This window comes from Lontra canadensis, unplaced genomic scaffold (assembly GCF_010015895.1).
Source record: "Lontra canadensis isolate GAN:19392208 unplaced genomic scaffold, GSC_riverotter_1.0 scaffold59, whole genome shotgun sequence".
Lineage (NCBI taxonomy): Eukaryota > Metazoa > Chordata > Mammalia > Carnivora > Mustelidae > Lontra > Lontra canadensis.
In genome coordinates, this window is record NW_022631053.1 from 9,369,699 (window position 1) to 9,386,132 (window position 16,434).

The 16,434-nt window shown below is 35.1% G+C and overlaps 1 protein-coding gene across 1 annotated transcript in view; it reads left to right on the forward strand.

Annotated features, from left to right (window-relative positions):
- Positions 1-15,873, forward strand: part of NELL2 (neural EGFL like 2) — a 398,788-nt gene extending 382,915 nt beyond the window's left edge. Inside the window, exons 19-22 of the mRNA XM_032876521.1 lie at positions 2,285-2,478; positions 3,490-3,666; positions 5,142-5,366; positions 15,158-15,873. Coding sequence (XP_032732412.1) covers positions 2,285-2,478; positions 3,490-3,666; positions 5,142-5,366; positions 15,158-15,208 — 647 coding nt within the window. The 3' untranslated portion in view covers positions 15,209-15,873. The remainder of the gene's footprint in view (positions 1-2,284; positions 2,479-3,489; positions 3,667-5,141; positions 5,367-15,157) is intronic.
- Positions 15,874-16,434: the final 561 nt, after the last annotated feature.

Here is a 16,434-nt window from a genome sequence, read left to right on the forward strand (position 1 = left end):
GGAGTTATCAGTATTTTTAAAGTTGAAATTTTTATATATCATATTAGGTTTTTCAAAGCACAATATACACCTCTTGTGTACATTTAATTTAGGAATTTTACCTTATAAGAAAACTCTATGTAACAATGAGTTCCAAAACTCTGTACTACCATTTAATTGAGAGTAGTCTCTGCATTGGGAAACCAGTGTAGATTACAAGCAAGGGATAGGGGGGAGATGAATTCAAATTAATTCAACTCCCATTGTATAGCAAAAGATAATCACTGGTTCAAAATGATTTTCTGCCTATGCATTTCGCCAGGTATGACAAGTGCATATCAACTGATGTTGTAAGTAACTTATTACTCTAATTCTTTATCGTAAACGTGTTTATTTCAGAGCACATGTTCTTTTTGTGGCTGGACACCTCTTCTTTGTCTTCTGGAGCAGATCCAAGGATTATCTCTGCCTTTAAGAAAAAAATGCATTACCTGACCGCAGAGCTTTTATTTTAAATGTCAAGCAAAATGAAATGATTGTAAAAATCCAGTCATTGCCATTAATGGAATAGTATTCATACAGTGGATATTTAAAGGGTTATGTAGTAAGAAATATTTGTACAGTTTGTGGGCAAAGAGACCAAATAACTATGGTTAATGTTTTTTCTGTGTATTATAGTTCCTAATTATAAGAATATTTCATAGGAAATGAAGATCAAGTCATCAAATATACCTTATTATTCTGAATAAACCAAATATAGAGCTATTTTATAAAGTTATATAGAATTTCACTTTGTGTTCTTCTTTCTCTAAATAGCATCAGCCAAATTTCTCAGATCTGAAAAAAAAAACCTATTTATATGTAATAGTTATATATATATGTGTATATATATATATATACACACACACACACATATATATCAATGTACTTTTAAAAAATGTGAAATATATCGTCATGCTGGCTAACAGTTCTGCTTTTGATCATACTCTATAAACTATATTATCCTTGACAAATCAGGCTATAATAATGTATTCACTGTAGTTTAACAAGAATCTTTTCAGCCATTGTCTCAATTCATTGGTTTTGTTGAGGTGGAATTGATCAAACTCAAGACAGAGAAATATATCACGTGGCTTATTTTAAGGAATGCATATATGACAGAACTTAATATTTAATAATTTAAATATGGCTAAAATATAACATTGCCTAGGCCACATCTTCAATAATGTTGAAACCAAACCATTTAAGACAGGTATCCACTAAAGTCTATCTTTTAAAATTTTCTAAGAAAAGCAGTACACAGTTCCCCTGGTTAAAAGCTATCCATTCCATCTTCTCTCTAACCCACTTCTTCTGCTGTGATTTAATTCTTTCTTTCTTGACCTTTACTCAGAGGAAACAGATGAAGTAAGAAATAACTGCTTACTGCCACTCATATGCCACTCATACAATATCCCTGAAATGTATTTTGGCTTGTGATCTTTAAATTATGGGGATAAATAAAGTGAATCACATTTCTTCTAACGGACCTGATCTGTGGGTCAAGATATGTTTGCTTTTCATCTGTATGAAAATGCTTTAGGCTGTGATTGCCATTGGAATAGTTGAGGTCAGGTGAGGAATGGGTCATTGCCAGTTGAGTGAGGCAGGAGCCAAAACAATCATCTGAAATGGAAAAGTTAATAATTGGGAGCTGATTTGTGAGAGGGATGGTAATTGCTGGTGGTCAGTTGCCCTCTGTGGGTGGGGGGACAGTCTGTGAGGACAGTATGAAATGCCTGACTGTATGTAAAGAATGCCCTCACCTGGGCCAAACACCTGGGCTTACGTGGGGGTGACAGGTGGGTGCTGGAAGCTGAGTAAAATGCCTTGACGGCCCCATGCCACTTCATCTACCACCGAGAAAGGATTTGGGGTAAACACTGAGAATGGTTTCCTGAATACAAACTCATAGGCACTTTAAGAATGTCAACTGCTACTGCTTTTTGTTTGATAAACTGAGTTCTATTCTTACTTTCAAAAAATATAAGTGTTCCATAAAGCCTGATGGTATTTACAGAGATATAAAACTTGAGAATCTAGCCAAGGTTATCTGGTGTTTGAAGTCAAGCATGATAATGTTTTCCTGTGAAATCCCTAGATCATTAACATTGCTTTAGTCAGCATTTAATAGGAAATGCATGCCAGTAAGATGAGAATTAATTTACAGTTGAATGCTTTGTGTTAGAGACAACGTGCCTGATTGCAGTTGTTTGAAACCGAGCATATTCTAAGCACATTGCCTGCTGCCTTTTCTTGGCTGTAGATATCGATGAGTGTGGGACTGGGAGGCACAGCTGTGCCAATGATACCATTTGCTTTAACTTGGATGGTGGCTATGATTGCCGATGTCCTCATGGAAAGAACTGCACAGGGGACTGCATCCATGATGGAAAAATTAAACACAATGGTCAGATTTGGGTGTTGGAGAATGACCGGTGCTCTGTGTGTTCATGTCAGGTCGGTATAAATAAAGCACTTTAATCATTTTTATTGGGATGTGATTTGCATATGTTTAAAATGTACAGCTTGATGAGCTTAGACAAATGCATGCATCTACTTAACCACTATCACAGTTAGCACAAAAGGACATTTTCATCTGCCCATAATGTTGTCTCTGTCCTTTCTTAGTCCCATACCGTCAGCCTGAAGGATACACTGATTTGGTTCACTGTAGGTTAGATTTGTATTTTCTAGAGCCTTCTATAGTAGGTAGTACATATAGTACATAACTTTTTTTGTCTGACTTCTTTCTCCCAGCATTGTTTTCAACATTCATTTATATTATTTTATAATATAAAATATTTCCTTTTATTGCTGAATAGTATCCATCCTATGGAAATGCCACAATGTGTTTATCTGCACATGTTGATAAAACTTTATCGCTAACTATGCTAGTGCTTCCAGAGGAGCAATATCATATTTGAATGAATGTACAAATGAAACCAGAATGGACATACTTTGGCCTATGAGTGAAAATAATCTATTTAGACTGGGTTTCAGTTTTAAAGGGGTGTTCCACTTTATTTACCCAGTCGATAAGAGTGACTTAAATTATAGTTAGGTAAATAACACTCTGTATGAAAGACTCAATTATTATGAAAGAAATTGATAACAGTTTGTACACAAACTTAAGGTCTAATTTATTCCATGAATTTAACAATAGGTAAAGCTTGTTGACTAACTACTAAATACAAACACACATGCCCTCACACAAAACAAAATTTAGGTAGTAATCTAATTACTACACTAATAAACAAGTACATGCATTATCTACACTCATATACACCTAAGGACTGCGTAGTGGTTATTTCATGTGGGTCATTTCTGAAAATTTGCTGGTCAAGCAGTGTTTGGAAAGGAAATTGGAAGTTCTCTAGCTTGGGTAATTTCTGTGTGTTAGCTACAAAATGTAACTAATTTTAAATCTATTACATTGAGAAATGTAATGCTTTCTTCTTTCTTACACAGAATGGATTTGTAATGTGTCGTCGGATGGTGTGTGACTGTGAGAATCCCACAGTTGATCTTTTTTGCTGCCCTGAATGTGACCCAAGGCTTAGCAGTCAGTGCCTCCATCAAAATGGAGAAACCTTATATAATAGTGGTGACACCTGGGTCCAGAACTGCCAACAGTGCCGCTGCTTGGTAAGTTTAGCTACAGGAAGTACAGGGGCAGTTCCAGCCCAGAATGAGGGGACAGTCTTGCCCTCCCACATCTGCCAGTTCTCAGCACCTACCTTGCCATAGTGCTGACAGTTACAAAAAGTGAACCCAGTTAGGATGACAAGATGCCAGGCATGCAGTCAGGACCCGTGAAGGCACATCCTGGAGTAAATGTTGGATGGTATGTCATGTACGTCTTTCCAGAGTCAAGAAGAAAAGACTCTCCTGGCATCCCCAGTCCCATTCAGCTTAGGTTTACTCACAGACCGTTACAAGCAGAACAGCAGCATTCATGAAAATTGTAATTTTTTTGTCCAAGTAGAACTTCTGTTAATCCATTTCTACCAGTCATGCTCAGACTTAAAAAAAAGAAAAAAAAAAAAAAACACATACTTTTTTTCCTTCTAAATATTTTAACATTAACACTATTCTAATGGGCACCTGTTTCACACATGATATGGATTTGCAACAAATACCTATTAGAATATTAGAGTTGAATGTGTGTATTTACAAAACTTCTACTGGAAAAAAGAAAATAAAGAATTGATCAGGAAAACATCAATCTTTTTTCGTTTGACCAAACTTCCTGTTTCTTTTGAGTAGTGTAAATGAAAAGGAAAATTGGTCTATGTGTCTTTATAGAAGAAAGTTTCACAGATGCTACTTCTAAAGTCATGGCTAGTTTCCTTTCTATTTGTGTGAGGATATTTTTAAGGCAATGCTTTTTTGTTGCTTCCTTTTTATACTTTAAACCCAAAAATCAATTGAAAGAACAAGGTCAGTTTCTGTGCCTGAAGGCTGCTTTCATCTCCAAGACCATGAGATTCAGAATTATGAAGAAAATAGGAAACAGGTGGGAGCTAAATTTTAAAAAGATCCAATTCACACAATTTTCCCATGTGGAATAAAGAAGCCTGAAATCAGTTCCTAGTTGTTTTTTTCTCCAAAATCCCTAACCTGAGAAACATATAAACGAACAAAGAAAACCTGTCAAATTCCCTTCATATTTCAGTTGATTTTCTTATAAATGGACAAAAGTTTCTTTACACAGAAGGCAATAAATGAGAAGGTGGGGGCGATCAAAAGAATGAAAAAAGCACCTAATACGCAAAAATCTAAGCAAAACCTTCTTCCATAGTAAATGATTCTTCTCTGTCAGGGAAGAGATAGGAGAATGCAAATTTGATTGTTTTAAGGGACAGGGTTCTGATTTTGTTCATTGTTATTCTTGTTTAATCTTTGAACACTCTTAAAATCCAACTGAAGTACGGACCTCAACACTTTGATAGGCCTTTTGTAGCTTCCCTGCAAGACTCATGGCTTTGAAGGTGTGAGTATAAATATCCATCAAATAAACTGAGTATTCAGTAAACACTGTGCTCCCCCACCACCACCACTCCTCCCTCCATACCCTCCTTTCCTCTCTCCCTGCCCTGGTGCATCTGCTTTTCTTACAGCAAGGGGAAGTTGACTGTTGGCCTCTGCCTTGCCCAGAGGTGGAATGTGAATTCAGTGTCCTCCCAGAGAATGAGTGCTGCCGGCGCTGTGTCACTGACCCTTGCCAGGCTGACACCATTCGTAACGACATCACCAAAACTTGCCTGGATGAGATGAATGTGGTTCGCTTCACTGGGTCCTCTTGGATCAAACATGGCACCGAGTGTACTCTCTGCCAGTGCAAGGTAAAGCCTATTAAATCCAAGTAGGGAGACCTTGGCCAGCTGTACCCAGGGCTCATCGATATTAATGTGTTTATCCTGGCCAATGGAAAGCATTTTTTTTTTCATCTTTATTGTTGAAACAGAGGTGGGAGGAGGGCCACTCAGCTTTATTAGTGCCAAGTCTAACTGCCCTGTGCATCCTCAAAGCAGATTCAGAGAGAAGGAAGTGCATGATCAGAAACCAGAATGTTCAGTTATTTATGTCACCAGAACAGAAAGAACCTACTTAAATTGTCCTAGAGTATCTAACTGTACACATCTTTTTTAAAAAATCTACAATACAAACTTCATGTTTCTTTTTTCATGATGGAAGACAATATTATTTTATTGATTTTTATCTGGTCCTTTTATGAGGTCTGTAAGATATATCGACAAAGTAAATATATTACATTTTCCAAAGTGAAAATCAATATGGAAAAAATGGCCATATTTCTTGGTTTGTTGTAGCCAGTTACATTGGGTTGAAAAATTTAAGATCTGTTGTTTATTTTATTCCTACAGTTGGAGAAAAATCATTATAAAGATTTTTCTTCTTATTCTCATAGGAAAATAGAGCATGTACCTTTTACTTCAATGAGAACAAAAATACAGATAATGTAGGCAGTATATAGAGTTCATGATACTGGCAAAGTTGAAAGCATTCTATTTGATTATTGTTCCTACCAATGTTGATTCAATGGTCACTGTATTTCATAGTCATAATTAGTCAACACTAAAACTAACTAAATAATCTGAAGGCTTAATAACAACAACATAGGAAAGCAAAGATTCAGATTTTTTTCCAATATAGCAAAGCCAGATATCTCTAACTACTGCTTTTTTTTAAAGTACACAATTCCATTAATTTTTTTTTTTAGAACAATTTAATTCAGATTCACTTAGCACATATTCTTACTAGAGTGGCTTGCTGTAACAGGACAAAGAAATATAAAATGCTTTAAGCTTTGAGATACTATTATCTATTTCAAACCAAAATTTCTGTCTCTTTCAATGTAATTTTTGTCAATCAAGCAAAGCTTTTTGAGTGAACATTTCATGCGTTTCCTGAAAGTGCATTAGCAAATTTGAAAGTTACTACTACTACTGCTACTACTACTACTACTAAAAGTGACTGATCTATATGCAGTATTGCTTTAATACACATTTAATATGAGTACACCTAGCAGTGCATATCCAGAAACTTCAGCATTAATGACCAACAGGGAAATACTCTCTGACAATTAATTACCAACTAAAGTTAAGTCCCTTTACACTCTTTTTTAAAAAAAATATTTTATAAGTAATCTCTAGACCCGAAATTCAGCTCGAACTCACAATCTGGAGATCAAGAGTCACATGATCCACCAACTGAGTCAGCCAGGTGCTCATATACACTCATATACACTCTTAATCCAACTAAGATTATTGTTCTGAGAAGTGACAGCAAAAATATAAAGCAGGTGATAGGATGAAGAACACACAAATATGGCTCACACAGATATTTCCAATAAAAAAAAATCTGTTCAGTAATAGAAAAACACGAGAGTTTTCTGGGGTGAAGAGCATAAATACGTTTGTCATATCCAGCCTTATAAACAAATAGGGTTTTTTGCCTCATGATAGGAATGAATATATTCCAGAAAGTGTATTTTAGAATTAAATTCATTTTTTGTCAGATAAATGCTGATTCTCAGAAGTTACTGTTTGATGCTGTTTCCCTTTTCCCTTCTTATTAAATATGAGTTATAAAAACATGTGCTATTTTACCAAATTTAACCCAATACACATTTTATTTTGTGTTATTTTAAAAATAAAATGGATGCAACAGGCTACAGATATTGCATTGGAGGTGAGCATTTTCCACAATTTGGCACTTTCAGATCACCATTTTTACTTTTTACACTGTTTACTTTTTACCTGTCCTACTTTCCTATGAATTATTCATTCTAGTCAATAAATACATTGTGCTGGGTATTATGCTGGTACCAGGAGTGTAATGATAAGCAAAACAGATGGAACTATTCCTGGAAATTATTACCTAATACCATATTGTCTAGAGTTATGCTGTAATACGGTAGTCAGTAGCCATATGTGGCTATTTAAATTAATTAAAATTAAATAAAATTAAAACTTCAATTTCTCAGTCACCCTGGCCACATTTTAATTGCTCAATAGCTACATGTGGCTATCATATTAGACAGAACATAAAAACCTAAAAAGAACATTTCTTTTGCAGTGCCTGGGTGGCTTAGTAGGTTAAGCCTCTGCCTTGGGCTCAGGTCATAATCTCAGGGTCCTGGGATGGAGCGCCATATTGGGCTCCATGCTTGGTAGGGAGTTTGCTTTTCCCCTCTCCCTCTGCCTCTCTTTCTGTTCTCTCTTTCTCTGTCAAATAAATAGATAAAATCTTAAACACAGACACACACACACACACACACACACACACACACCCACAACATTTCTCTTATCACAGAATGTTCTGCTGGACAGCATTGGTCTAGAAGTGAAGAATGCAGTTTCTAAAATCAGGCCACCTGGATTCAAACAAAGCCTGGTTGGCCATACTAGCAATGTGACCTCAAGGGATGGTCCACAAATCTCTCTGTGGCTCAGTTTGCTCCCCTGGAAAAAAATAAAAAAGAATAAAAATAGTACCTACCTAGGAATAATTTTAGAACCTACATGAGAGGATTGCTATAAGAATAAAGTGAGAAGATCCATAAAAAAGTTCTTACACATTTCATGCACATTCAAAGTAAACACTCAGTGATGACTATTCTTATTATTGATAATAGAGTAAGTAGATATTAATCAAGTCATAAATAAAGACAACATTCTAGACTGTGATGGATGCTCTGAAGGAAAGGAGCACTATGCTAAAAGACCATACAACATGGGCACCAGTTATCTCCTGAGCAAATGACTTGAAGATAAGATCTGAGGAATTAGGAATTGGGGGGGGGGGGGCAGGCTGTTTAAAGATGTCTTTTTAAGGATGCCTTCAGATTTAATTTGCCTAGGTTAAAAAAAAAATTCCTCCATTAAGAGGTTGAACTTTTTTTTTTTTAAGATTTTATTTATTTATTTGACAGAGAGAGAGAGAGATCACAAGTAGGCAGAGCAGCAGGCAGAAAGAGAGAGGGGAAGCAGGCTCCCTGATGAGCAGAGAGCCCAATGCAGGGCTCGATCCCAGGACCCTGAGATCATGACCTGAGCCAAAGGCAGAGGCTTTAACCCACTGAGCCACCCAGGTGCCCAAGAGGTTAAACTCTTGAGTCAAAAGTGAATTACTAAATTTAAGAGAAACCGTGAATCCTTTGATGGGTCAGAGTGCTTTTAGGCAGTTGTGCTTTGAGCTCCAAACAATAACTAGGGATGTGCCCAGTTGAGAAATGACTATGAAGGGAGGCGGGATTAGAAGGTAATTTCCTTTAATAAGTAATTACCAAACAGACCATTTGGAAATTGGAAACCAGGGGACTACTTCTAATTCCTGGGGAGACTCTAGATGTAATACTGAAATAATTGAGGTATAAAGAAAATTAGAGTTTTAAGGATGAAGCTCCTAACTTCCTGAACTTTACCTTCATTTATCAGAAACAGCAGACTTAAAGTTTTGAAAGCCAACTTCTGTACTAATATTAGAATAGATAACTAGATCTATGTATGGAAACAAATGCCCCACCAATGAAGACATTAAAATGAAGACTTTCATGTATGATTGGGAGAGATTTTCTTATCAATAAAGGAAGAAAGGATTATTCTATATATATTGGGATGGCTGGACAGCAGTTTGAAGGAAGTAATTTTATATGCTATCATACATCAAAATAAATTCTACATGGAAGAAATGTTAGATACTAAGAATAAAAAGAAGATATAATCAAATGTTAATTAACATTCTGGAAGGGAGATGTCTTTTCTAACTTAAAAGTGATAAAGAATACCTCAGAAAATTTAGAGTTTCTATAGATAAAATTTGTAAAACAAGAAGTCACAATTAGAAACTGGAAAAATATTCTTCCAGAAGATATGATTTCTTTGTTAAATTAAAAACTTATAAAAGTTAACAAGAAAATCATGATTTCTCCCAAAAAGAAATCAGCAAAGAATAAATAAACAATTCACTTAAAAAATGCAGCTATTAAAAAAGAAATTATTCAGCCTTTCAATAATTAAAACTTTAAGGTAAACTAACATAATGAGTTATTACTTTCACATGCTTTAGTAAAAAAAAACAAACAAACAAAAAAAAAAACCTCATAATAATTTCCGATGCTGACAGAGATGTATTGGAACTGTAACTTTTATGAATCGTTAGTGACCTTGAAAAACACATGTCAGCATGCCACAATACACCTCTTTGCTACTCCCCATCCCAGCTCAAACATCTTTTGTCCTGTTAATCCCAGGTCTGAGAATATAACCTAAAGAAATATTCTAAAATATGGAAGGGGAAGGTGCTATATGCATGACAATATTCACCTCCATATTATTTGTCATATAAAATCAAGGAAGATGGGTGCCTAGGTGGCTCAGTGGGTTAAAGCCTCTGCCTTCGGCTCAGGTCATGATCCCAGAGTCCTGGGATCGAGCCCCGCATCGGGCTCTCTGCTCAGCAGGGAGCCTGCTTCCCCTTCTCTCTCTGCCTGCCTCTCTGCCTACTTGTGATTTCTGTCTGTCAAATAATTAAATAAAATATTTAAAAAAATCAAGGAAGAAACTAAGGTACCCAAAAATAGAAAAACAGTTCAAAAAGTTCTAGTAACTCTTTATGATGCAATATATATTATACTATAATTAGAAAAAAATGGCTTAAAATAAAACCTAAGCTAAAAATACAATATGTAATCACATATATACTTTAATTGGAAAAAAAGTTGAAAATAAAACAGTATGAAAAAGAATTCTATAAAGACATACTAAAATACTGATGGTAGTGGGATGTTTAAACATATATTAATTATATATACATCTACTTATAATCTATATAATTTGTAAGCAGATTAATATACAGTAAATGATTAATAAATGAATAAAAACTAAATTTACATAAATAACATTAAATAACATAACATTAATAACATAATTAACTTTAAAATATATTATACTTTTATTATATATAAATATATTAACTAAAAATTAAAAGCCAGCTGTCTTCTAATCTTGATTTGAGTTTAGCACAAAAATAGTGACAATGACTTTTTTAAAAAAATTTTAAAATATAGAATAAATATAGCCAGAGATAACAGGATGTTAAGGAAACTTACTTTGTACTATGGAAAAATAACTACTTTTTATAATTCATTATAATAGTAGATTGTTACTATTCCTAATAATCAGACTAAGTTTCAATGGAACACTTTTATTTTAGTTTTTATCAAGGTAATATCAACTATAGTGAAATGAATACTTATTTCATATGTATATACATTTATATGAATGTATATATATAAAATTTGAGGGGTCTTATAAATCAAAATATAGACTATTTCCAACACCCAAATGAGTATCTTTTTTTTCCCCCTTCCAGGCAATACCGACTTACCATAGTAAACTTCAATTTGATTTCATTGTAGTAGACTTATTTTGCCTTTTTAAAATTTCATATAAATGGAATCACCAGGACATACTCTTTCATGTCTTCTGGTAAATTAACCATTTTATCATTATGTAATGCTCTCCTTTTGTCTAACAAGGCTTCTAGACTTGAAGTCAAGTTTTTCCAGATACTCATTTTGTTTTGATCCATCCACTTTCAACCCATCTATGGTTTTATATTTAAACTGCACGTTTTATAGATAATGTATATACTCCGTTCTTATTTTGTTATACAGTATGACAATCTGTCTTTTAATTGAAGTGTTTAGTCTGTTTATATTTAATGTAATTTTTTGGCATTGATAAATATAGGGCTACCATTTTGCCATTCGTTTTGTTTTTGTCCTATTTTTCATATTCCTATTCTTCCACTTCTTCCTCCTTTTTTTAAATTAACTTTCTGTATTATTTAAATTTAATTTTCTTCTGGATTTTTAACTACAACCTTTTATATTATTATTTTAGTTGCTGACCTAGAGATTACAATATATAGCATTAATTTATTATAGTATAATAAGATTTAATATTAAACTACTTCACATAAATAATAAGAACTTCAGAATAATAGAATTCCATCCCCCTTAGCTTTTTAGCTATAATAATCAGATATTTTATAACTATGTAAGCTATACACCCTAAAATTCCTTGGTATTATTTTTTGCTTTAATAAGCGAAATATCTCTTAAGGAAGTTAAAGGAAGAAGAAATACTATATTTCAAATTTACCCATATATTCACCATTTCTATTGTTCATTTCTTCTCACATATTTGAGACTCCATCTGGTGTCACTTCCCTTCAGCTTTAACTTCCTTAGCACTTTCCATATTATAGATCCATTGGTTAACAGATATCTCAACTTCCATTTATCTGAAATTATCTTTATTTTTAAAGGATACCTTTATTAAATATAGCATGGTTTCACAGATTTTTTCCCAGGACTTTGAGAATGATTCTCTATTGTTTTCATGCCTCCATCATTTCTGATGAGGATTCAGCTATCATTTGTATTTTTGTTCCTAAGTAGAAAATATGTCTCTTCCCCCCTCTGTTTCCTTTTACAGTTCTCTATTTTTTATTTTTAGAAGTTTGGCTGTGATACACTAAGATGTGATATTTTGTGTGACTTTATTCTTAGGTATTTGCTGGGCTTTTTAAGTATGTAAGCTGGGGGGGGTGGTTTTGTTTTGTTTTGTTTTGTTACCCAAGAAATTTGAGAAAATTTTGACCATGGTTTCTTGAAATATTTTCTCTGGAATTTTCTCCCACCTATTCTTCTGGGACTATGATTACTAATATGTTATACGTCTTAATACTATCCTGAAGGTCACTGAAGCTCAATTTTTATATCAGTCTTTTTTCTTGTTGTTTTGGATTTGATAATTTCTATTTTTTGTTATAAGTTTGCTGACTGTTCCTTCTGCCATGTCTAATCTGCTGTTAAACCAATCCAATGAGTTTTTCATTTCAAATTCTGCAAATTTTCATTCCAAAATTTCCACTTAATTCTATTTATAGTTTTATTTATTTCCTGAGATCTACCTTTTTTTTTTTTTTTTAACTTCAAACATATTTAAAATGGATACTTTCCAGTTCTTGTCTGCTAATTATTCCATCTGGATTATCTTTGAGTCATTTCTATTCACTACTTTTTCTCTTGACTAGGAGTCACATTTTCTTGCTTTTTTTGGGATATCTAATACTTTTTTATGGTTTATCAGATACTATGGATGATATATGACATAGATCCTATGTTCTGTTAGCTTCTTCTGAAGACTATGTTTATTCTAGCAGGTTGCAAATTATTGGCCTATCACCTTGCACTTAAGAAAGCTTCCCTTTACTCTGGTTAAGTGGGTCTATTCCAGATTTACCCTTAGTTCTAGGGTGAGTCTCTTAATCTTGAGACATTGTTTTACTCCTAATCATGACCCTTTTAAGCTTTCACTGAAAAGCCTGATTTTTTTTTTTTTTAATCAATCCTTCCTAACTTGGAGGGACACAGATTTTAAACACTGCTACCCACAGTAAGCAGCATTTGAAATCTCTGCCCAAATCTTTCAACCTTCAAGCTATAACTCATTATCTCTCTAGTCTCTTCTAATTCAAAGACCAGCCAAGGATTTGAGGGGACTTTATATGCTGATTCACTCCCTCCTTTCTAGATATTTCCGTCTGAATTTACAGCCACCCTAGCAGCTCTAAAAGTTGTCCTCTGATGTCTGAGGCCTATCAGATTGTGTCTTTCTGCCTGAGTTATAGTTAGCCTAAGCTGCACTGACTACAGAGTGCCCTAAGGGGAAATGCCAAGTAAAAATAAATCTCACACAACACATTTCCCTTTTACAAATTGAAACCTTTCCAGCGTCTGACTGCTTTTGGTCACTATCTATTGCTTTCAAATAGTTATTTTTTTCTATTTTGTCCAGACCCTTTATAGTTATCTGTGGGAAGGTTAGTTTTATGTAAGCAACCATGCCATTACTAAAACGATCTCCAGTAGGATATTTTCTTGTATGAACTGTGTTTCCCTAATTGAGGAGTTTCCAATGGTATATGATTTATACAGCATCTATCTTATTGTTACAGAAAATATGGATATGGAATAAGAAAAACATACCTGGAAGATTTGGGAAAATACACAGTCCCTTTCTAAAACATACTCATGGGAACCATAGTAATGATTTTTCCACCTATAGGAATCTAATGCTGGCTTCACATACTTACTGGTAGAAAGCTCCAGAAATTCCCTCACTTTCTCCTTGAGGAACTGATACTCTCAGGAACTGATACATCCCTTATATCAGCGTGTCCCTGGACTGGGAAAGATGATGTAATGGTTATGGTTAGAAAACCTGTCTTTGAGCGTGATGACAAAGCTTTAATATGCCACAAGAGATCCAGGAGATGTTGAGAATTTCTCTTGCTGTCATAATAAGAACTCTGCTTCATAAAAATTAAGAACAGAAGAGTATTGGCTTAAATTGATTATATTCTTCTTGGAATTGGACTAGTTTTCTCCTCATTTGGCATACTTCAAAGAAGTTTAAAGTATCAAAATCTTTTTTTTTAAAGATTTTATTTATTCATTTGATAGACAGAGATCACAAGTAGGCAGAGAGGCAGGCAGAGAGAGAGGAGGAAGCAGGCTCCCTGCTGAGCAGAGATACCAATGTGGGGCTCGATCCCAGGACCCTGGGACCATGACCTGAGCCGAAGGCAGAGGCTTTAAACCACTGAGCCACCCAGGTGCCCCTAAAGTATCAAAATCTTTTTGTGTTATACAACAGACACTTTTAATTTTGTCATAAAGTATAATATGCTACTTTATCTCTACACTGTCTTCTTCACCAACTCAAAATTCTCACCCAGACCTTTTCTCAGCTTCTTAAATAAATGTAACTATTTTCACTTCAAAGCCTTTACTCATTCTGTTCACTGTGCTTTTGGCTGACCCTCTCACATTGCCTTGTGGTGTTGGTTTAAATATCACATCTACAGAGTCTACCCTGACCACCAATCTAAATAGCCAATTTTTATTATTTAAAGATTTTATTTATTTATTTTTATGACAGAGAGAGGGAGAGCAGGAGCAGGGGGAGGGACCAAGGGAGAAGCAGACTCCCCATTGAGCAGGGAGACCATTATGGGACTCAATCCCAGGATCCTGGGATCATGACCTGAGAGGAAGACAGATGCTTAACTGGCTAAGCCACCCAGGTGCCCCAGCCAGTCCTGACACCACCTAGTTTATTTCTTATCTAGCAGTTTTCACAATTTTTGACATGTTCACTTGGTGTTTATTAGTTTTCTGCCCCCCACCCAAATTAACCCCTGCCCTCTGAGGGTAGTGACCATGTCTGCTTATTCATCAATATACCTCAGGCTCAATAAACTCAATACATATTTTGTGGATGAATAATTAAGAGAACAAATGTGATCTAAGAAGTTGCCATGTGGTAAATAAAGCTAGTCTATGATTTGCCACAAATAACTGGACATAATTGGTCCTGCAAAAGTAGAGACATGAGAATTAACTGGGCTGTTGAAATTGCAGGGGTGCCTAAATAACAAGGCCTGGTTAGATTTCTGTGCACCAATCAGTAAGTGTGAGTATTTACTAATGGCTTACCAGCTTATACCATCCTTTTCTTCCCCCTTTTTTCTTCTCTAGAACGGCCACATCTGTTGCTCAGTGGACCCACAGTGCCTTCAGGAACTGTGAAGTTAACTGTCTCACGGGAGATTTCTGTTTAAAGAATGTTCTTTCATTAAAAAGACCAAAAAAAAAAAAAAAAAGTTAAAACTTAAAGTCGATGATTTGTGGGCAGCTAAGTGCAGCTTTGTTAATAGCTGAGTGAACATTCAATTATGAAATTTGTGAAGCTTGAGAAAATCACTAAAGGAAAATTCTTGGGGCAAAACGAGACCAGAATTCTGCTTCTACTGTGTCTGACATCACCGTGGTAGAAGAATGGGTGTAGAATACACACCATGACATCATGACCCCTGGATATAAAGCCTGAGCCCATCAGAGCTTTGAAAGCCTCTAGCTTCACTGGTGCAGAAAATTTTTCTCTAGATCAGAATCTTCACGAATCAGTTAGGTTCCTCACTGCTGAAAATAAAATGCAAGGCAGTGAATGAATTATATTTTCAGAAGCAAAGCAAAGAAGCTATAACCTGTTATGTACAGTATACACTCTGAAAAGAAATCTGAAACAAGTTATTGTAATGATAAAATAATGCACAGGCATGGTTACTTAATATTTTCTAACAGGAAAAGTCATCCCTATTTCCTTGTTTTACTGCACTTAATATTATTTGGTTGGATTTGTTCAGTATAAGCTCGTTCTTGTGCAAAATTAAATAAATATTTCTCTTACCTTATAACGTGTCCAAGTGTCTTGTTTAATGTGTTCCTTTCCCCACAGATGCCTCAACATACAAATTGTTTCCTAGTTCTGCTGTTGAAAAACTCCTACCATGCTATTTCCAGATTGAAAAGTGATTTTCACTAAATTATAGGTCTAAGTGGGGAGTGTGATGGATACCTTCATTCTGCCTCTCGAGACCCTCTCAATCACATTTTCTACCCTGTCTGTATCCTGGGAGCTGATCTATATGGACAATGTTAATGGGTTCCCTTGTCCTTTGGATTCTGGCTTGGTTTTACCAGTGGTGACTCCTCGCAAGATATCAGAAAGAGTTAAATTTTGGTTTGGCTTTTTTGTTTTTTGTTTGTTTGTTTGTTTTTACTGCTGGCTCCCATTCTGCCAGAGCACTGCCTTGATTAGTGGTGTCACCTCACTAAACGCTCCATCTCCTGACCCATGGCCCCGTCTGATTAGCTACCCTCTCCAGGTTGTGATAATTTCTTCTTCTATTTGCTTCTTCCAGCTTAGGGACAGTCATAATTTTGGCTGTTTTCTCCTCAGGAGGTACCTGCCC